Consider the following 23,186-nt stretch of genomic DNA (forward strand, 5'->3'; position numbering starts at 1 on the left):
GAACAGCAAATGTAAACGCTTTCATGAACTGGATATATACTGAACTAAAATGTGCAGTTTTATCTTGAAAAAAGACATTTATTAGGCACTGAACTATGGATCTCACATGACTAGGGCTACAGATATGCATTTTTTGAGAAGTGCTCACTAACACGGATTTAAACAAATTTGTGAACAAAATTTGAGAGAAAATGCATATCTGTAGCCCTAGTCATGTGAGATCCATAGTTCAGTGCCTAATAAATGTCTTTTTTCAAGATAAAACTGCACATTTTAGAGTGGCCTTTTATTGTGAGCAGCCCAAGGCACACCTGTGCGATAATCATGCTGTTTAATCAGCATCTTGATATGCCACACCTGTCAGGTGGATGGATTATCTTGGCAAAGGAGAAGTGCTCACTAACATGGATTTAAACAAATTTGTGAACAAAATTTGAGAGAAATAAGCCTTTTGTGTGCATAGAAAAAGTCTTAGATCTTTTATTTCAACTCATGAAAAATGGGAGCAAAACCAAAAGTGTTGCGTTTATATTTTTGTTCAGTGGTAGGTTGAATAGGTGTTATATCAATCTGTGATTGAATGTAGCAAAACATTTATTCATATGAAAATGTCACATGTTAGTACTTCAAGTTTCCCCAAAAATGGCTTTATATAGGTCTATTGTTGGTATTCTCATTGAAACCAGGGGTTCCCTTTGTCACAAATAGGGAGGTGGTGGAAGATTAGGTGAGTTTCTTTTAGTTTCTGTTGAGGTGCTGCAGGCCAGACATCAAGGCAGCCTGACTGACACTTGTCATAAAGGCTCCAGTCTCCTCTTGACTGCACTGTGCTAAGGCTAGGTGACACTAGAGCTACTTAATCACCGGCTGAGCCCCGACCGGGCAGCGGCCAGTAAAAGGAAACAGGCAGCACACGACTGAATGTTCTCACGATGATAAGGTTTCACCCCTTAAAACACACAGTTATCTGTGGCCCCTGTCTGGTATGCCAGTGTCCTTGTCCGTCCATGTTGCATCATATCATTCCCAAGGTTCCCACATGGCCTGAAAAGCCTGGAAATGTACAGACGAATGTTCCAGTGTTGTGTAAATACAATGTGACCGTTACAAAAGTCACTAGAAATTAATACTTAAAAGCATCATTCCACTTGTTTCCAATGCAGTTTCACTTGCTTCAGGAATTTTCTAACAGTCAAAATCTTGAAACAAGCCAGAATAAGGCAGATCATTGCGCTAGTATCAAGAAAATGACACTTGATTTAAAAAAAATAAATCACCACAAATAACCCCCCATTTCCCACCTGTTTTAAGATATCTCCAATTTTAAGATTCCATACACGATTAAATGACAATTCCCGCTTCTTCTTCCAGGGTTTTTTTTTTACAACCTCCTATGAACTATCATTCCCACTTCATTCAAGTTTCAACGAGACGACTTTTAAGGTCAAGCGTCTTATGTAATTGGATGGAAAATGTCCTGGAAACTTCCAATTCCCGAAGAGCGGGGAGCCCTGTTATTACCATCAGAGAAGCTTTTCAGGCTATGAGTCCATTACCAAAGCTTGAACTTAAGGATTTTTAGACACTATTCTTATAGGATCTACTTGCCTGAAAATCTCTCTACCGTCTCCATAAGACTCAGTTTCACTCTCAATTGTCATAATTTGCATAACTGACCATAAGTGAAATCCATCTTTCTCCTTCATCCTCATCCAGTCCTGATAGTAGCGACCCACATTTCCACATTCCCTCCCCTTTCCCAAGGCTGTATGGTTAGGGTTAGAATCATTAGACTCATTACACACACACACATACACACACACACACACACACACACACACACACACACACACACAGTGACAGCCCTCTGCTCGTATTACGTATTGGTTACGAACGTACGACCGAGCACAGACAGCGTTAAAGACAGTGTGTGTGAGAGAGAGAGAGAGAGAGAGGAAAAAGAAAGGGGAGTTGCGGCCGCAGTAGACGATCATTAAATAAACGGCCGATCTGTTCTGGCAAGTGTCATATGGGCAGTGCTGGGAGTTCAGGCCGCTCATTTAGCCTGACATGAGCCGCTGCACCAAAGGCAGAAACACTGAAGATTTACAGCGCTCAGGATTAGCCTCAGTTCACCAGTTCACTCATCTATCATCCCCAGGCCCTCCAGTGCATTGATACAATCCAGCTACTGCCATTTCTTTTTTTTTTTTTTTTTTTTTTTCTTCTGTACTCTAAACACACCTCATCTCACTTTACCCAGTTTTTTTTTTTGCTCGTGGAATAGTGTTTACTCATTGTTTTAAGGCATAAATCGGTGTAAATTTATAGCACACATCATGGTAAGTAGTGTAGAAGTGATGTAAAAATTTGAAGAAAGGGGAAAAAGAAGCAGAAATTGATGCTTTTCTGAACGTATGATGGATTTTTGTTCATATTGGTGGATTTTTGCCTTATGATGATCACTGGCTAGAGGTCATACTGTAGTTTACCCACCGTTTTATTCACCATTACATCACCAAGTGTACCTCTGCAGCTTGCTTTGCATCCATAAAAGTTGTTTTTTTTTTTTTTTTTTTTTTAGTTTGTCGGGAGGCTTCGGATTCCCTGCAAGGCCGCCGCTTTCCGTTTGGTTTTTTTTTGCGATAGAAAGACGAGAATGTTTTGTTTATTAGAGTATTTATTTAGTTTTGTGAGGAAATGGAAAAAGAGGTTGTCTAGGCCGAGTTCACAAGCCGTCCTGGGGAGGGAGAGAGAGAGAGAGAGAGGGAGAGAGAGAGAGAGAGGAGAGGAGAGGCGGGCGGCCAGATTCTTCCTTTTCTTTTTCAGCTCGACTCAACGGCGTTTACTCGTAAAGAAAGAAAACTCGGCCTCTCTTTGCCTTCTCTCGCTTCCTCATAGCTTCCCATTGTTTTCCTCCCCCCCCTCTTTCATCAGGATTGTTTTCTCTCCCTCCTCCTTTTTATCCCCTCCTCTTTCCCCTCTTTGGGTCACATTGTGTCTCTGACTCTGTCCCCCGGGCTCCTAGCGCAATGTAAACAGCCCAGCTCCCCCCCAAGGCTCCCAGCCAAAGGGCCTGAGTGACACACACCAGCTAGACTTCACACACACACACACACACACACACACACACAGAGCTTGCATGTCCGTTTCTTTTTTTATTTCCAAAGTCAAAATTTACTCTCAGCCACAGTTTCTTTTGCCTTCTTATGAGGCTTTGATGAAGACAGAAGTTCCAAAAAAGAATAAAGGCCCCAAAAATATCCAAACGATGAATTCGGTCCCCGGCAAAAGTCGTTACCGGCATTTTGCGTATGAAGACACGGCGCAGGTTTTGAATATTCATGAGCCACGCAGGAGTAACAATTATGGAAATGATGCGGAGACGCAGGGCAAAGCAGGGGGGGGCAAAAAGTGACTAAAAACCAGCGGGGCTGTAATCCAATCGGCTGCATCAGAACGAGGAGGGCGGGGTTTATCAGCTGAGGAGGTGGAGGCGGTTAGGTGATGCAGTCATGATTAAAAAGACACACACACACACACACACACACACACACACACACACAGTCCCTAGTGAGCTGCACTGCAGGTGCCGGTGACCTCCACATCTCCCCAGCAGCATTTATCCTTAACAAGGCAACCCAGAGGTGATCCCGCTCATACGTGACTATACAATGCATATGAATTAATGCATATGAAACCTATGAGCAGTCTACCGCTAATGAGCCTCTGTTTGCTCTCATAAATAACGCCGCATTAAAGCCGCTGTTAGCCCGATGCGGAGCACTAGGGGTTTTTACACGGTGCAATAATGTAAACTAGTAACTGGATGGATAAATCAATAGAGCTGAGTGTCGTAATTGCAAGAGACGGTTCATAGTTCATGTATTCTAAGCTTAACTGTTGGTTGTTTTTGAGTTTCTAAGCCTTTAACCTGCCAGGCTTCAGAGCTGATGACCTTTAAGTCACAAGTAAACAGTATTTCAGTGGTGTCTTGCTTCTGTAATTTTGAGCACTCACAAGCTTTTATTCTTCAAAATGAATAGATTAAGCAGATTAATGGGATTAATCAAAATGAAAAATCTTGCTGTAATGTGGTAGAAAATACATACAGTATTACCTGGCTGGTTTACAGGGCACAACACAGGTGTATGTATTCAATAATATGAACAGAATATGCTACTAGATTCTAGAAATGGCAAACATAGAGAGTACTAAAGAAAAAACTAGAGAAAAAACATAGAGGCCATCTAGTATACAAAATGGCAATATTCAATAGAAATACAAAAGTATACAATAGAACAGTGGTTCTCAACGTGGGGTCCGGGGACCACCAGGGGTCCTTGAGGGAGTTCCAGGGGGTCCCCAGCAAATTTGAGAATTGTTAATCTTCAGCATTATTTCATTTACAACACAATTAGAGAATGTAGAAGAATGACTATTTTGATCATAGTTTCTCTGTTACCCTCTGCCTACAATACAGATAGTCATGGAATTCTGGACAAAATCATATTTAACAATAAAAATATTCTCCGATTTGGGTCCAAGAGATGGGGGGGGGGGTCCGTGGTTCTAATGTGGACTAAATTAGGGGTCCTTGACATGAAAAAGGTTGAGAATCACTGCAATAGAACACACAATAGAAATTCAACTTACATCCACAAATCCAATAGAGCTTCACAGTACTGATCAACTGTACAGCAGTATCACTTCACTTACAAGATCACATATTACTTCTATGCAAAGTCACATACTTTCAATTTCCAATTTTCCCAACATTGCCACAAGGGAATGGAATCCTTTAAATAACCCTCTTGGTCGGACATGGGATGACTCCTTTAATGGCTATTTTTTTCCCTAGCAGAGTGAGGGTGTTTGAGTTGTGTATGTGCTGTTGCACTGAGCACATAGTTGCCATCTGGGACTGGGGCAAGTTTAAATTGTGGGGACTCAGTGAGGGGTGGCGAGTCCGAACTAGCAAGTTGGTCCTTGGATTCGGGCCACAAGAAAACACACTAAGGGACGCTCAGAAAATAGACTGCCCATGTGTATGACTGGAGTATATGCCAGTGTCTACGAATGATCCTTTTATAGCATACACGTAGAGTGTTATTTCTCCCATATTTGTCTATGAAAAAACTAGATTTCCCAGGCTTTTTTCAGTCTATTTGAATGTCCCCTGTCCTTAAATTTGGATTTCATCTCTGTCACATTACAATTGAAAATCACCTGTTTTCACCTTGCAAAATTGGCTGTATGGTAAAGCTGGCCTAAGGAAAAGGAAACAGGGTTTTCACCACGGTACCATGTTGTCACTTTGGGTAACACTTTACAATAAGGGTACACTAAGTTTACTAACAGTTTACTAATGGTGTTCATGTTAACTAAGGTATTAATTTATACATTATTTAATAGTTTATAAAGATGACTATTAAATAATGTATAAATTAATACCTTAGTTAACATGAACACCATTAGTAAATGATTACCAGACACATTCGTTAACTGTTAATGTACCCGTATTGTAAAGTGTTACCTCACTTGAAATGTTGTCAAGTTGCGGAAGGGACGGATTCAAAAATCTGTGATGGTACTATCGGTAGGAATTGCTATGTACAGCTACTGTTAACGTGATGAAGATTCGATGATGATATGGAGAATTGGCTAACAAGGAGGAAAAGTCACCTTTCGCTCTTCCCCCATCCAGCATCCACCGGTTTTTCTCCAAACAGTAAAAAATCCTCCAGAGCCCCAACATCAACACTCGTCTGACTAACGGGTGTCAGAGGGGCCGGGGCCCGCTACGTCACGAGTTTTAGAAGGAGCATATATATATAAGTATAAGTGTTACAGCGCCCGTGCTACATGGATTATAGTGGTTTTACGATTACGGAGGGCTTGAGAACGCAATAATGTGTAACGCCATTGGTGGAGGGGGGGGGGGGGACATAAAAGCAAGAGGCAGTGCTTTTATAATGTGGGTTAGGTTGACATGAAGGAGGTCAGCCGGCGGTGTTTAGAGTGTGTATGTGGAAGCTGGAGGCTGCCTAATGGTCGCGCGGCTTGTTAAGGCCGCTCGTTAGCGGCTCCGCAACAGCTGGGTCTCGGTCCAGCCGCTGTTCACTGTGACACACGGGGGGGGGGTAATGTGTGTCACAGGGATCGCACGGTTCCCATTTCACACTGTTTTTGTACGAGCATCTGTGGACGTGTGTTGTGAGCTTTTTTTGGGCTTTGTTCATGTTCTGCTGTGTGCTGTGGTACTGGGGGGAAATGTGTCAGCTTTGTGTATATAATACTGGGGTTTAGGGCTGGGCGATATGGTTGAAATCAATATCACGATAATCATAAGGATTTTTTTTTTATGTCGATATATATGATGATATGGCTCACAGAAGCAAAATCACGTTAAATAATCAAATTAATGTTCATCATGTTGAACCGAATGGTAATTTTTGGTGTGATGTCAAACTAAACTGAAATTTTCACATAATACTCCTACCATACTTCATTTTGTCTGAGTTTCTAAATATAATTAGCTTGTTCTCGTCAGTTCAGACAGCAGAATTGTGCATCTCGATATCCCAAAATCACCATGTCATCACAATATAATCCTACTGAAAGACGATAAACGATAATATTGAATTATCATCCAGCCCTACTGGGGTTAGACCAATATATGGAGATGATATTGGCCTTTTATTAAAAATCAGATACGGGCCAGTCAGTGTCTTCCACCTCAGATATGATGCAGTTTGATTGCTTGCATTATTTTTCATTGATTTATTGTAGAATTGATCAATATTACACGGGAAGCCCTTAACCTGAACTGAAGAACTAATGCAACATTATAATGAGATTCTGCACAAGTATGCCTTCCTCTTCTTCTTTGTCTTCGTCTTGGTCTTCTTCTACCTCGTCTTCCTCTTCTTCTTTCTCTTTTCCATCCTGACAAGAATAAAATTCTGCGGGGGAAACAGTCTTTTTGGCATGAAAACGGTCACATTTAAAGATATTAAATATCAGCCCACTCAGTTGTACTTCCTGATACCAGGGCTGCATTCATCAGCTTTCATCAGTGAAATGTTTCAGATGGTAATAAGCTTTGGCTCCACTCTAATAGATAATAGATGCTGTTTATCGGAGCCATGAGATTAAGTGTTGTCCGCTCACGCTGGGTTGCTTGTCCTGATGGCAGGGCCACAGAGAAGATCCTGGCCCGGGCGCGGCAGCTGGTGGACGTTAAGAAGGAGGACGGTTTCTCGGCGCTGCACTTGGCCGCCCTCAACAACCACCGTGACGTCGCCGAGATCCTCATCAAGGAGGTGAGCCGGGGACAGGGTGACATCAGGGGAGTCTGTTAGTTCAGGGTCAAACAAGTGATCCATCAAACAAATCTGTGTATGCATCAAACTAATTGGCACAGCTTTGTTTTCCTTAGATGACAAGGTGTGTGTGCCAGTTTATTTTCTAAAGGCTTGATGATTGAAGTTTGAATATTAAGGGCTCAATACATCAATTACACACATTACACATATAATGATCAGCAATGTATAGGGTGTCTGAAAGGTGTGGAATCACAAGGAAGTCACTCCTCCTTTACAGAATGTTAACATGACCATCTCTGACTGCTAGACACATACTGCAAACAGAATACTGTGTTCCTTTGTATTCAACAAAGAATATCCAGATCAACAGCTACCAAAGCTGTATACCTCCACCACCACTACTACTATTACTATTACTGCTACTACTACTGCTGCTGCTGCTACTGCTACTACTGCTACTACTACTGCCATTACTACTACTACTACTATTACTGCTGCTGCTACTACTACTACTACTACTACTATTACTACTATTACTACTACTATTACTACTACTACTACTACTATTACTGCTGCTACTACTACTACTATTACTACTACTACTATTACTACTACTACTATTACTACTACTACTACTATTACTGCTGCTACTACTACTACTATTACTACTACTACTACTATTACTGCTACTACTACTACTATTACTACTACTATTACTGCTACTGCTACTACTGCTACTGCTATTGCTACTGCTACTACTACTAAGTAGGTTGTATACAGCTGCTACCAAAGTACTACTGTACTACTTCAGTACTACAGTACCACTACACTACCGCTACTACAATGCTACCACAGCACTAAAACAGTATGGAATTTGTGTTCTTTGTGCCCAACAAAACATGTCGACAGCTGCAATACTACTCTACTACTACTACATAGTTTGTTAACAGCTGCAAAGTATTTCAGTGCAAATGGAATAGCTTTGGGTTTTCACAGAGTAAACATTTTGCCTCACGTTGCCCCAGAAAGCAAAATCTAGAGGATTCAAGTCAAGGGATCTGGGATCTGAACTGCATCAGCCTCCTCCTTTATATCCACTGGTTAGAAAATGGCAACAACAAAAAACAAATTATCCCTGTGATTGCAAACTTTTCAGACTTTTTGGACACCCTGCATAACAATGTTGTCTCCCCTCTCCGTCTTCTCTCATCCCTCGCTCCCACCCCCGCCCCCCCACCCCCCCACACAGGGACGCTGCGACGTCAACATCCGCAACAACCGCAACCAGACGCCGCTGCAGCTGGCGGTGACGCAGGGCCACGCCGACCTGGTGCAGCTGCTGGTGGCCGAGGGCGCCGACGTCAACATGGAGGACGAGGACGGCGACACGGCCATGCACGTGGCCCTCAGCCGGCCCCAGCTGGCCAACGCCACGCTCGGCCCCGCCGTGGGCACCAGCGGCACCGAGGAGGGCGGCGAGGGCTCCTCCTCCTCCTCCTCCTCGACGCTCTACTGCAGGGTGAGGGGCCGGGGAAGGGGAAGGGAAAGGGAAGGGAGGGATGGAAGGGATGAAAAGTTATTCGCCGCACTACTGTCTTGTAAATGATCGGGAAACCAGACAGCGCTGATATCCAGTGTTTTTGATGTGATTTTATTGGTTAGAATCAAAGTAGTGGGAATACTTCCACCTGGAGAAAATCAACTTTTCTACCATTTCTTATCAAAGAAGTGGGAATACTTCCACCCAGAGAAAGACAACTTTTCTACCATTTCTCATCAAAGAAGTGGGAATACTTCCACCCAGAGGAAGACAACTTTTCTACCATTTCTACCAAATTCTGGGTATTGGCAGGATTGAATCACTCAAGGAGAAATGGTTAGCTCAACTGGAACAAGGGCAAAAATAATGATGGAAGGAGGGGGTACATACAAAATGAAGGTGGGAAGTTGGAGTAAATACAGACAGAAGGAGAGGTAAATAATGACTGAGGGAGGGAGGGAGGGAGGGAGGGAGGGAGGGAGGAAGGAGTAAAGAGATAAAAACAGGAGAAAGGGAGGGGTGTGTGTAAGCGTACAGGTGTTTGGGTATAGTAGGGGGGTTAATCGAGGAGAAGGGAGTTGTTTGGCTTTGCCGTGTAAAGGATCAGATGGAAGGTGGCAGGTAAGGGGAAAAGGAGTAAATAAAGCTGGAGGTGATTTAGGGAGAGGGTTAACTGAGGAGAAGGGACTTGGCTTCGATGTGTAGATGGGACAGTGCAGTTTAAAAAGGGGGTTAAATGAGGAGAAAGGAATTAAGTAGGAAGTGCAGACCTATAAAAATTGAAAAAAGTATTATGCGAGAATTGTTTGGACTTTAGTGGAGCTCGAAGATAATTGCTCCACAATTAGGATTTATTTTCTAAGGAATGAAGATTACAGAGTCTTTTTTTTTTTTTTTTTTGCCTTTAATCTCATATTGCGGCTTTAAGAGGCAGTCCTGGCAAATGACGTAGCGTAGCGAAGGGAAAGAGGGAGCGATGAAGAGCGGAGGAGCGAAGAGGAGCCACTTAGCCTAGGAAAATAGATTTGGCAAAGACGGAGCCCCCGGGTTAAGACGTCTGCGATAAATTTAGAAGTTCGGCGTAAATAACACCGCATCTTTCTTTTTTTTCTCTTTTCCACTGGGGGTGTCTTGCGGATTTGGATTGGACCACACTCCATTAGTTCATCTGAGAGAAGTCGTGTAGTGTTAATCCATCCTTAAAGACACAGATATCACAGAACCAGGAAACTTCAACCCCTCCTTGTGGACGGTCTAACCTTAAAGGGACGCTTTGACATTTTCTTAGTCTGTTTTTCCTCTATAAAACACATTTTAGTGGGGGGAAAAGTTAATGTATCGGCACTTCAATCACTCGCGTTCATTATGGAAAGCAACGGGTGCCGAAAGACAACGAGCATCCGTTATTTTAAAACGAGGAGCGCTAACACTACTCGCGAAGCCGTTTTAGCTATATAACATTAAGCACCCGGTGAAGGAAATAACAGATTCAAATTCCGAATGTCACAGTGTCTCTTTCTCCCCCGAGGCCGTTCAGTCAGGCTCGCACACTCGCTTTTTAACGAGCCATCCGCACAAAAGGGACTCATTTAATTTCCCTCATTAATAGACCTCGAATCCTTGCTTTGCGCAGCACTTTTTACATTTGATTATTGAATGTCCTTTCCAGCTAATGTGACCGCAAAACACTGCAGACCGGAGCACTGAGGGCCTGTCTGGCCGCTGCCCGCAGATGCATTATGGGGGGAGTTCTCCGGCGCTGATTAGATTTTGGGGTTTGTAGCCGGAGTACGCCGAGTTTAGCTCAATTACCTTGACTCAAACAATTTCCAAAGTATCCTTAACTCCCACCGTTTCCACGGAGCACTTCTTCGCCTTACTGATTCGCAGAACAGGGCATTAATGGGTGTGTTTTCCGAGGCACCGCTGCCACGTTTGTTTTCCTATTAGCGTTCCTCAAATGGGATCAGAGGCGGGTAGCGTCGAACGGGACTCCCCCCTCCCTCCTTGCTAATCTTGTTTGTCCTAACTCCCGACTTAATCTCCCTTTCTTCCTCGTTCCCCGTCCTCTCTCCCCTCATTCCGTGTCCCCCGGGCAGCTGAGCGGCTCCGGGCTCCTGGGCAACGCCGAGCTGAGCGTCGGCGCGGCCATCGCCTGCTTCCTGGCGCAGGAAGGGGCCGACATCAGCTACGCCAACCACAAGGGCAAGAGTCCCCTGGACCTGGTGGCGGACGGCGGCGTGCTGCAGCTCATCAAGAGCTTCTCGGAGAAGCACAGGTAAAGGCTTGTTGCCCTGCTCCTTTTCTTACGTTCAAGCAGCTGCTTTGGGGGAAAAAAAAAAGTGTTACACCCGGTTTCTTTTTAGGAAGAGCGGGAGAGCTTTCTAAAGTCGGGAGTTGTTCTAGTTTTTAGAGGAGACTACATGAACCGGACCAAGCGATAACAAGGGAGAAGTGGGATTTGAGCTAATAGTTTAGACCACAAAGAAAGAGCAGAATAGTGTGAGCATTCAGAGCGTTATTTTCCCCCCTGGACACAATTCACCTACTGAGTGGATGCAGAGGTGCAAAGTAACTAAGGTACAATTTGGAGGTACTGACATTAGTATTTCCATTCTGTGAGACTTTCTACTTTTCCTCCTCTACATCTCAGAGGGAAATCTTGTTCTTTTTCCTCCACTGCATTTATCTGCTGGCTGGAGTTACTAGTTGCTTTGCAGAATAAGGTTTTACATGCAAAACATACAATAAGCTCATAAAATATGTTGCATTGTTACAGTTTAAACCTCAAACAGTATATGGAGCAGTTAGACTGACAACATTAAAATACTTCTTCCAGGTTAAAGCTTCAATAATTTAACTCTGACAGAATGACGACTTTAACTTTTCATATTTAAGTACATTTTTACTGCTAATACTTCTTTTCCTTTTACTTTGAATAGAGTGTTTTTCCATTATGGCACTGCTTCTTTTTACTGGAGTGACAGCTGTGCGGTGTCCCCCTCAGGTTGCAGCGTCTGCAGGCCATCACATGCGGGCAGGGCCTCAGCAGCGCCAGCCTGCGGCGGGTCCACACCACGCCCAACACCATGACCAACCTGGTCCTGCCCACCCCGCCGGGGCCCAGCGAGTGCCTCATCTGCTCCGAGCTGGCCCTGCTCGTCCTCTTCTGCCCCTGCCAGCACAGCGTGGCCTGTGAAGGTGGGGTCCAGAGGAGACAAGTGGGGGGGTGGAGGACTGTACAGTATGAGGGAGGGAGGGAGGGGGTTGAGGTTGTCCAAGGGCAGAAAGGGCTGCACTATATGTTATCAGTAGGCAAATAGAGTCCTTTACATGTGTGAGTGTGCATAAAGAAAAGCATAGCAGGAGGAAAATGTATAATAAGCAACATAGGGATTGAAAAAAGAATAGGCCAAAAAAAAAAAAGCAGAGATTTTTTGAAGTGACACATATGCCAAAAATAAAAGGTGGAACCAAAGTACACCTTGGGAGCAGCTTTCAGTGTGCGCACTCTATTTTGGTTCCATGTTTTAGATTCTGTCTGGCACCGGGTTAAAATTGGGAGGCACATGCTCTTCCTCCGCTCCGAAAATAAAAGGTGGGCAGCGACCAAAAAAAAAAAAAAAAAAAAAAAACTCGCTAGACACTGAGGATGATGACGTTTCACTTCAAAAATCTTTACACAATGTGCAAGTATTTATATGTGTGTCTATCCAGAGACATGAAAGCTGGGTGTAGGTTATATCGAGGTGTATTTTGATCTGTGTGCTGCCATGTTGCAGTACTTTAGAAGGACATGTGTGTCCAGTGTGTGTGTGCTGACCTGGTCCTTGTCCTGACAGAGTGTGCCCATCGAATGAAGAAATGCATCAAATGCCAGGTCACAATCACCAAGAAGATCAGACAAGGTAACAACAACACCTATATACTGGTTTATTATTGTTCATCCGCGTTGGTGCAAATTCCCATAAGTTAGTACATCGCAGAGACATCAAATTTGGCCTAATGACAGATACTATGACCCATTACTAGCTCAACAAATATTTACCCAATCGGCCTGAAGGGGGTGCTATAATTAAAGGTTTTACTCTAAAGGCCATAACTCGTACACTGTCCGATTTACACAAAACTTGGTACACATATGGAGGTGTCCTAACTCTACAATTTTGCAATTTGGACCCTTGGAAAATTTTTTAGATATTTTGAAAATTTTGAAAAACACATTTTTAACATCTCCTCCTACACATCTCCTCCTACACTGGCCCTAAAGCCACATTCACACTGTGTGATTTTTTTTGAGGGGGGGATTTTTTTCCAAAAGAAATCACACAGCGCCACAGATGGTAGATTAAAGCACTTCCGTCCTACCAAACGACCAATGAAATTCTGCCCAAGGTTATTATAGTTTTTATTTTTATTTCGTTTTGACTTTTTGTTTTCAATTTCAGTTTAGTTTTAATTCGTTTTTAAAGCGGGTTTTGCTAGTTTAGTTTAGTTTTTATTTTTTGAAAATGCTTAGTTCTAGTTTAGTTTTTATTAGTTTCAGTGTTAGTTTTAGTCTTTTTTTGTAATATGGGGTATTTGTCAGGGGCGAGATTCAAAAAGGTAAAAAAAAATTGAAAAAAAAAAAAAAAATTGGAAGCTAGATTTCATATCCACCCAAAATACTAGGCTTATGTATGGAATAAATGGACAAAGACGAAAACTAAAGACAATTTTCTCTCTAATTTTAGTTTATTTTAGTTAGTTTTGTAAACACACAATACAGTTTCAGTTATCGTATTTTTTGTAAAGCCTCATTTTTATTTTTATTTCGAAAATGTTTCGTTCACACCAAGTTTCCGTTATTTCGTTACTTTTCGTTAACGATAATAACCTCGCTTCTGCCGCTGTCGGACGAAAACACAAAGTATATATTCACACGCATGATTTCTCCCCCGCCCCCCCCCAGACCAAACGGAGGTGGACTGCAGCCCCGGCACGGAGAACTCGGAGCAGCACAACCTGCTGGAGCAGCTGCAGTCGCGCTACCGGCAGATGGAGGAGCGCATCACCTGCCCCATCTGCATCGACAACCACATCAAGCTGGTCTTCCAGTGCGGCCACGCCTCCTGCATCGACTGCAGCGCCGCGCTCAAGACATGCCCCATCTGCCGGCAGACCATCCGCGAGCGCATCCAGCTGTTCGTCTGACAACCCCCCCCACCCCCCCCCCCACCTTTACCCCCCCCTTCTCGGTCCCCCGTAAAACAACAGCCGCCCTGAGAGGAAGGACACCGTTTAACATCGCAAAAACAGAGACGTTTGGTATCCGTTACTTTTTTTTTTCTCTCTCCCAACTCTCACGGGGTCCGGGGGTGGGGGTGGGGGGTCCGGGGGGGGGGGGGGAGGGAAAGACACCGATCACGTTATTTTTTTTTATTTTATTTTTTTGCGGCTTCTCATTTCCACGGGGGGAGGGGAGAAAAAAAAAAACGTCAAAGATGTTTCGGTCGAAAGTTGCGAGGGCGAACAGTGTCTGTGAACGGGGGGGGAAAAAAAAAGGGGGCTGTCCCACCCTAACCCCCCCCCACCCCCACACCCCAAAAAAACCCCACCCTCCTATCTTTGCTGCTTTAAGTGGATGTCTGTTACCCCCCCCTCCCCTTCTCCATCCTTTTCTGCCTGTTTTTTCGCGAAGGCTGCAGAGAAACAGTCCGGTTGTCCCCCCCCCCCCCCCCCCCCCCGCGGTATAATCCTGTGAATTCTCTTTGCTCTCTCTCTCTCTCTCATTTGTATCGATCTCTTTGTAATCGTAATCAGTGTTAGTCTCTGGAGAGGGTGTTGGTATAACTAAAGGCTCTCTATATAGTCCCCCCCAACCACTCGCTTGTATGCAAAAGGGGAAATACACACTATATATGCATGAGTATATGCATATTGTAAAGCTGAAAGTGACTCGTGTCGTCATGGGTGATTTTTTTTTTTTCTTTTCTTTTTCGGTTACATTTGTGGTTTTTAATGTACCAGTAATTAGTACAGATTTTTATTTATGTGTGAAAGGTGTTATTACTTAGTCTTTTTTTTTGTTGTTGTTTTTTTTTTCATTTTGGTGTTTGCTTGGCAAAACTGTTTTTTTGTTTCTACTGAAATTCACCCCAAGCCTACGTCCTCTACTCAGGGTATCAAATCATTGAAAGCACTTGTGATATCCACAAAATGTTTAAGAGCGCCCCGCCCTCCCCTATTTTAGAGCTATATATCAGGCCGTTTTTGGTGGATGTTCACTGAAAAAGGAAGGTTCATTAATAAGTAGAGAAACACTCAGTTCACTCGAACCCCTCCCCCCGCCCCCGAGGTTTAATTCTCATTCGTGAAATGAATGTTTCTTCAAAGGAATCATCGCACAATGGTTTCTGCCGCAAAACGGGAAAGACTTTTTCCTCTCACGGTTACAAAAAAAAAAGCAAATTTTTTTCCACCAGTCTTCACTGTATCTCCTGCCTCTTTTTGGCCGCAGACCTCGGTCTAAAGGAAGATACTCGCGTTCTGTTATTTTATCCAACAGATGTATTGTACAATGTTGAATTAGAAAGGGCAAAAAAAAAAATATTGTTGTCGCATCTGTAGTTCCCCCGTCCGCCATCCTCGTCGAGCCAGTTTAGAAGACGCCCCCCTTTCCCTCGTCTGGACTTTACAGCAGCCATTCTGGATTGTACATCATCTTCATCCTTTGTAATGTTTTGGTGTGTTTTTCTTGAAGGGCTTATGCATATAAGAAAAAAAAATCGTATCTATTTTAATCTTTATTTAATTTTTTTCTATGATATAAAAAAAAAAAAAAAAAAAAAAACTTCAGGAGACAGGAGTTTTTTTTTTTTTTGTTTGTTTTTTTTCAGTAGATCCCAAAATTTTTGGGATGAGCCAATGTCGAGATGTACATTTGAATGTCGGGGGAGGGGGGGGAGAAAAAAAAAATGTAATCCTGTCTCACTCTGCCTTTGTTTTTTTTTAATGTCGGAAAGGTCGTGGAAAGATGTTTAAAAGAGAAAGGAGACGGGAGAGGTGTGTTGTTTTTTTTTTGTTTTTTTGTTTTTTTTTCACGGCGAGGTTTACTTTGAGGAAAGTACGACTACATCAGTGCCAAAATCGCATGAGGATGTGCATGGGAAACGCACGCCCTAGTTACTCTAGACGCACTCTGCCGAGCCGAGCCGAGCCGAGCCGAGCCGAGTCGAGTCAGAAAACAAAAGACGCGACTCAAAAACGTTAAGCATAAAAAAATATCGGTTTCTTTAGTTGCAAAAAGATGGGAGTGTTACATCAGCAGTTACTGGTCCTAGAAGTTCAGCTCGGAAGACATTGTCATGACACTAGCCTCATAACTCTGTCCTAGCTGTAGTGAAATCTCCTCGTCTTCTGATACTACAGTCAGTTCCAAAAATCGATCCCATATTGTTCGGAGCTTTTTAAAAAAAAAAAAAAAAAAACGTATATATACATATATATATATATATATATATTTTGTGAGACACTATCAATCAAGGGACAAGTTTCTTACAGGAATTTCGAGATTTTACGATTGTCCGTTGGAGTTCTGAGTTGATGGGTTCACAGGCAAAGGCAATAACATGAAGAACAAGTGGGAGTTTTTTTTTTTTGGTTTTTGTTTTTTTTCCCAAGAAGGTTGCTATGAGGTCGGGGGAAAAAAAAAAAAAAGATGTATAGAAACACTATTAAAGCAACAAAGCGACAAATGTTACTATTGGTGTTTGTACAGTACAGCTCTCGGGAGTTCTGATGTCGGCCTTACTGTCCATTCCTCCTCTGTTGGTTTTTTTTTTTTTTTTTTTTCAGTTGTATTCTGTACAAAAATATTTTGCAATAAATATGGAACCATTTTCTAAGGACTTGGTGTTGAGTGTTTTTCCCGTCACTCGTTCATGTTCTCTTCTTATTTATTGCCGTTCACTAAGATCCTTCTACTACAAATTTAATGTGTTTCTTTGTGTTATTTTAAGGTTTTAAAGCCATTTTTTAAAATCACAATGAAACGGCACTTCGAAGACATTTTGCCTCCTTAATGTGATGTATTTCCTGTTGAAACAGGATGTTGGGGCGGGACATAACGCACGGAGGGATCGTTCAAAAGTGTAAACCAATGAGATATCAGTTAGGGACAGAGAGGCAGTTTTATTTGATGGGAGGGAGGGGTGGAGAGGCGGGACTTGAAATCTGACAGTTTTATTGGTTGGAATGTTTATGTTCGCCTCCTTGTACATGATGAAGTCATCACTAAATATCCATTTTCCAGGAAGCAAAAGTAACAAGATTTTGGATATAAAATGACAAGAAAATAAAATTTGTGTAATTTTGTTTGGCATAAATTGTCAAACAGGTGTATATTGTGAATGTTTAAATGAACGAACTGAACTTGTTGAAGAGGATCAACATGTTGGAAGTGATTTCTCGCACCTTTAAATCAGTGATTCTCAACCTTTTTCATATCAAGGACCCCTAATTTAGTCCACATTAGGGCCACGGACCCCCATTTGATGCGATTTTGTCCCTCGGACCCAAATCTGAGAATATTTGTATTGTTAGATATGATTTTGTCCAGAATTCCATGACTATCTCTATTGTAGGGAGAGAGATAACAGTGAAAATATGATCAAAACAGTCAGTCTCCTACATTTTATAAGTGTTCTTGTAAATGAAATAATGCTGAAGTTTAACAATACATCAATTTGCTGGGGACCCCCTGGGATGCCCTCAAGGACCCCTGGTGGTCCCCGGACCCCACGTTGAGAACCACTGCTTTAAATGCTAGTGAAAATTATAGTCACTTTTGAGAACCACTGCTTTAGAGAAAAAAAAAAAAAAAAGGAACTTTACATCCGTATGGGTTTTTGAAGTCAGTTTTAACACGTGAAAGGTCAAAAGAAGCCGTCTTTGACTCATGTCATCTCCCCAGACTGGAGTTTCCACAGCAGGTGAGCAGGGTCGCTGTGGAGAGCCCGGCGTCTCTGGTTAAATGCCGCTGTGTGCCACTTCTTAGTCCTAATTGTCTTACAGGCCAGATGGCTTTGGCATATGACTCAGCGCTTTAGCGGTGACGTCGCTCTCTGAGAACAGGATGACGGCTTTGGACACTGACACACACACACCGGACCTGTCCTCCGCACGCTATGAGGGACGCACTGTATTCAATAAATCAATTTCTAGTTGTGGTTTCATATTTCAAAAGCTCAGAGATGAAGTTAAAAGTCACTTGAAGGCATGTAACACACTAGTATGGCCAGAATTTTAGGAGTTCTGTTCCATCATCATTCAGTATCTGTAAAACATAAACGTATCAGCTCTCTAGAAGTGTCAACAAAGGAATTACTAACAAAATTACTAACAATTATTATTTTAAAATGTATAAGAATTTGGTTTAATTGTATGTTATTAAGCATTTTCTAAGTGTTTAAAATTGTGGATTGTTTTCATTTTGGAACGAACCTCTTTATTAGTTTGTCAACAAACAACATCTGAGCAAATGTCTTTATCCATAAGCAGAATCTGTGCCAGCAAGTTTTATAATGCAATGATATAAATACTTATATACTACTTATATATATTTTACATAGTCCAACTATGAATAATCAAGTGTATACACAGCATATTAGAATGCTTTAGAGGCCTATAACATAACAAATGAGCATAATGTCATAAGACTAAATGTAATAAAGCCTATGATGTCATAAGATTTTGAAATAACATAAGATTTTTGACAATAATGTAAGAATTTATTATGTTATTGACTGGTTATTACTTTGCAATAATCTGAATAATGTAGTAACATCAATCAATAATCTGAAATCTCTTTAAATGTCTTTTCCCCATCATGTAAGAAATAAGAAGCAACACTGACAGTAATATTCATCTGGGATAAATGTCTGTTTTGAGTAAAAAACCTGAAATCTCTTTACAATTATCAGTTGCATCATGTCACATGGCCTGCATCAACTTGTCCACTAAACCTCTAATAAGAGGGGAAATATAGCAGGCCGGCACAGTTCCATGATGTGATTGATGGAAATCCTGCCAGAGCATCTGAAATATGACATGTGAAATGAAATATGAAACATGATGTCACAGTAAGATGCAGATCTGTCAGCGAACAGACTGTTTTTCACAAATCTAGGAAAGCAACAGGATTGTCTAGTTCATTTGAAATGAAACTGAACCCAAAATCATTCAATGTCACTTTATACTGTATATAGTGCATGAATAACACATTAATGGATATGACTTTATAGATATGAGTTTCATTCCAAAATGAGGAATTCAAAATGCTGTTCATTTAGGAATCTTACAGGTATTCTGAAAAATGATTGCCATCATGAAGGTAAAATTCATGATTAAATTATTACTGAAGCTATACAAATATAACTTAAGTCTTTTGTTTACAAGAAGAGACACTTTAAGAATTAAGTAATCAATATTTCTGAATGATTTCAAATTCACTATGGAATGAAACTATATACATGTGTTTTGTTTGTTTTTTTGGAGCCACTGTTATGAATGTATTGAATCCTCACACCTTCAACTACCTGTGTAATGTGAAATTGTATTCATATTTATTGCAGAATGTCATAACAACGAAACATAATCAGATACATAATCTACACACCAACACATATCTAGCAGATGTGATCATCTAATATCTTTCAATATTTGTTCAGCTCATGTTTTTTTTTTCTATTACTATAAATAACTCTCCTGGATGGGTAAGAAATACTATATATTTTGTCAAGATATTTTTTCTTTTATCTCATATTACATATTTATATCTTGATTGTGTTTCCTATTTTATGTCATTTGTCTGTATTTTATTGCTTCCTGTAAAGCATTTTGCAAACTTTAAGATAAATGCTATATAAGTCAAGTGTATTATTACTATTGTCCTTTATGTCAGAGTAACATAGCGTGTGTGTGTCTGGATTTCATGGGATGAGAGCGCCACCTGCTGGTGCAAGACAATAATGGAATTTATTTCTCCCATTAAGATGCTCTTTAGAAAAAATACATCAGGCATTTGCATTGATACAAGGTGAATTTGTGTTATTTGGAGGTTCTGAAGTGATTTTTAAATTGCCACATATTTATACAGCAGACAAACAGCTCCTTGCAAATAAAACAAGCAATTCTTAACCCATTTCATGTTCATATCCCAGCTTCATCTTCATTCATAACCTCAATTTCATATTGTATAAGAGCTCAACACCTTTAGTAATGTAATCACCGTCCACAGAATATATCATACATACATATTTATAGATATTATTTGGAGATTTGTACGTTTTTGTGTTTTTTGTGTGTTTGATAGCATGACATAAATCTTTCATGAGCTAAGTCATAGCACACATTCTCATGAAATAGTAAGTGATGTAAGTCATATGATAAGCTCTTATGAGGATACAAATCATACGTCAATGCTTTTATGAAAATATCACTGATTTTTGTTTATATTGCCAGCCTTGTTGTTTATCTTATGATGATCTTGTGATGGTCATGCACATCATGATACATTTTTGCGGGAGTCGGGAGTTGTGCTCAACACAAGCAGCATCATTTTTTTTCACTTTATTTTTGTCAGTAGTTGTAGGCAGGAGAAGAGAGAATTCCCGCACACTGTCCTTTTACTTGCAATAAACTTTATTACTGATCCAACGTTTCGGTCCTTAGACCTTCATCAGGTAAAAGTGAGGAACAAAGAACATTCCAGACAGATATAGCCAACATCTCATGGGACAACATGGGAATTACCACTGTGGTAACTGTGCACAATGTAACAACACCTCCAAGATTACACATTTCAGTCATCCACACACAGGCAAACAGTTCCCTATCAAAAGTGTGATGACCTGCTCTTCCACTCATGTGGTTTCCATGTTGCGTTGTCCTTGTGGTTTATCATATGTAGGTAAAACCACTAGAAAACTGAAGCAACGCATCAGTGAACACAAGAGTGCAATACGCAGAAATGACCGTGATTATCCTGTTGCTATGCACTTTAATGATACAAAGCATGACATCTCTTCCTTACGTTTTTTATGGTATAGAGCAGTGGTTCTCAACGTGGGGTCCGGGGACCACCAGGGGACCTTGAGGGGGTTCCAGGGGGTCCCAGGCATATTGATGAATTGTTAAACTTCACTATTATTTAATTTACAAAGAGTTAACACAATTAGAGAATGTAGAAGAATGACTGTTTTGGTCAGAGATAAAAACAATCTCATCAAATGGAGGTCCGTGGCTCTAATGTGGACTAAATTAGGGTCCTTCATATGAAAAAGGTTGAGAATCACTGGTATAGAGAAGGTAAAAGTGCCACCTAGAGGTGGTGACCACAACTTGTTACTGAAGAGACGTGAAGCTTTTTGGATCTTCACATTACAGACATTGTCCCCCAAAGGTCTTAATGATGAGTTGCTACTTAATGTGATGCTGTATTAGTTCTGTATGTTATCAGCCAGGACAGATTCCTATTTGATTGTTATTAGATTTATAGGTTTATCCTCTAATGAGGAATTTTCTTCTACTGCCCAGGTATTGAAGCCCTGTTTGGATGATCTTTGTACATTGTCTTCATCATCCCTATGTTTTCAATTGTGAGATTCAATGTATTTCTCTATATTCATATTTTTTCTTAAAATTTCTTTCCTATTTTCTATTTCTACTATTATATGATTGAATGTGTCTATGAGCCTCTACAGTCAAGATTTGTCAGTAGTTGTACAAAGGGACAAAGTGTTGAACTGGAAGTCATTATCAAGAGGCACAGAGATGAGAGTAATGTGTGTTTTATTGTCAGGTGTCCTACAGGGGGCGAACTTGCTTCTAGAAACGCTCCTTGACCTCAAGTGTGCTGAGGCTGCTCCTCCTATCAACCCAATAACCCCATTTTTCCTTGGTATTCAGCTACATTTACCCACTATTTCAAGCTAATATAAATGTTTATTGACAGCATATAGCATGGCAAGTATCAAACATGCACGTTACAGTTAAATCAATACTTACAAGGATGTACAATCTAAATTAATACCAAATTAATAATTCCTGACTGGACTGACTTTATTTACCACTACATCTCTGAATGTAATGGATGAACGCCTTTCCCTGCAGACTTCATCCAGCAAATCAATATCTGAGATTTTGACATTTATGTCCAAATGATGGGTGAATCTTTATTATGAAACTGCCATTGTTAATCCATGAACAAAAATGCATGGTTTGTTTCAAAATATAATCAATTAATATGTCAGAGAAGTTGAAGGACAATTCAGTAGGATTGTATTTAGATTGTTGGCTCCATGCTAACACTTTAGCATACATGTTGAGTGACAGCAGGTTGCATGCTAACACTTTAGCATACACTATGCTGAGTGACAGCAGGTTGCATGCTAACACTTTAGCATACACTATGTTGAGTGACAGCAGGTTGCATGCTAACACTTTAGCATACACTATGCTGAGTGACAGCAGGTTGCATGCTAACACTTTAGCATAGGCTACACTAATACTTTAGCATACCCCACACTATGTTGAGCAGTAGGCCCATGCTAACATATTAGCAAACACTATGTTGAGCAGTAGTAGGCCCATGCTAACACATTAGGAAACACTATGTTGAGTGATAGTAGCGGCCTCTAGCATTATCTCAAAAGTGAGAAAATGAGAACCTGTAGCAGCGCTAAAGCTAAGTGTTAAGTAATCTTTTGATATGTGAACAAGTCAGCTATTTATAGAAGATTGGTAGAATTTACATGAAATATGATACACAAATAACACACAGGTTTGGAGTACCAGGGACTACTTTCCCTGTTTCCATTCTTGTGTCTCAGCTGCTGCAGGCTGATGTAAGGTGACACTTTACTGATCTCACTAGGGAAATTCTCTGTTTGCTTGTCCTGACCCAGAGTGGCGGGACCATCCAGCGTCCCTGGAGCTGCTGTGGATTCAGTGTCTTATGATTGACGCCGCCCTGCTGCCCTATGTTCCAGTCCTATAAGTTGTTATAGCATGTTGTGGTTGGCTCAATCACTGTCAATGATTGTCAGAAATCAATTTGGAATCCATATCCCTAAAAAACGTCACTCAAGACCAGTGTTCCCTCTGAGCGGACAGGAATTTAGTGGATATCAGCGGGTTTAGAAGTTTTGGTGGTGAATGATTAGATGCAGGGACTTTGCCAGTGAGTCGACACCCCTGGTCTGCAGGTGTAAGAACTGCGTAAGAACTGTGAAGCCAGCAATTCAGGGGGAGGTGGCTGTGTTTACACTGTCACTAAA

General features: G+C 41.3%; 1 protein-coding gene across 1 annotated transcript in view; it reads left to right on the forward strand.

Annotated features, from left to right (window-relative positions):
• Window positions 1-14,061, forward strand: part of mib2 (MIB E3 ubiquitin protein ligase 2) — a 43,479-nt gene extending 29,418 nt beyond the window's left edge. The window contains 7 exon segments of the mRNA XM_071541778.1: window positions 7,199-7,325; window positions 8,578-8,847; window positions 10,968-11,156; window positions 11,259-11,264; window positions 11,910-12,069; window positions 12,711-12,776; window positions 13,820-14,061. Of these exon segments, the coding sequence (XP_071397879.1) occupies window positions 7,199-7,325; window positions 8,578-8,847; window positions 10,968-11,156; window positions 11,259-11,264; window positions 11,910-12,069; window positions 12,711-12,776; window positions 13,820-14,061 (1,060 nt within the window).
• The last annotated feature ends 9,125 nt before the right edge of the window (window positions 14,062-23,186 follow it).

The sequence above is a fragment of the Centroberyx affinis genome, unplaced genomic scaffold (assembly GCF_046629955.1).
Source record: "Centroberyx affinis isolate AG114_WGS23_722 - 3 ecotype Tasmania unplaced genomic scaffold, CSIRO-AGI_Caff_v1 ptg003957l_1, whole genome shotgun sequence".
Classification (NCBI taxonomy): domain Eukaryota; kingdom Metazoa; phylum Chordata; class Actinopteri; order Beryciformes; family Berycidae; genus Centroberyx; species Centroberyx affinis.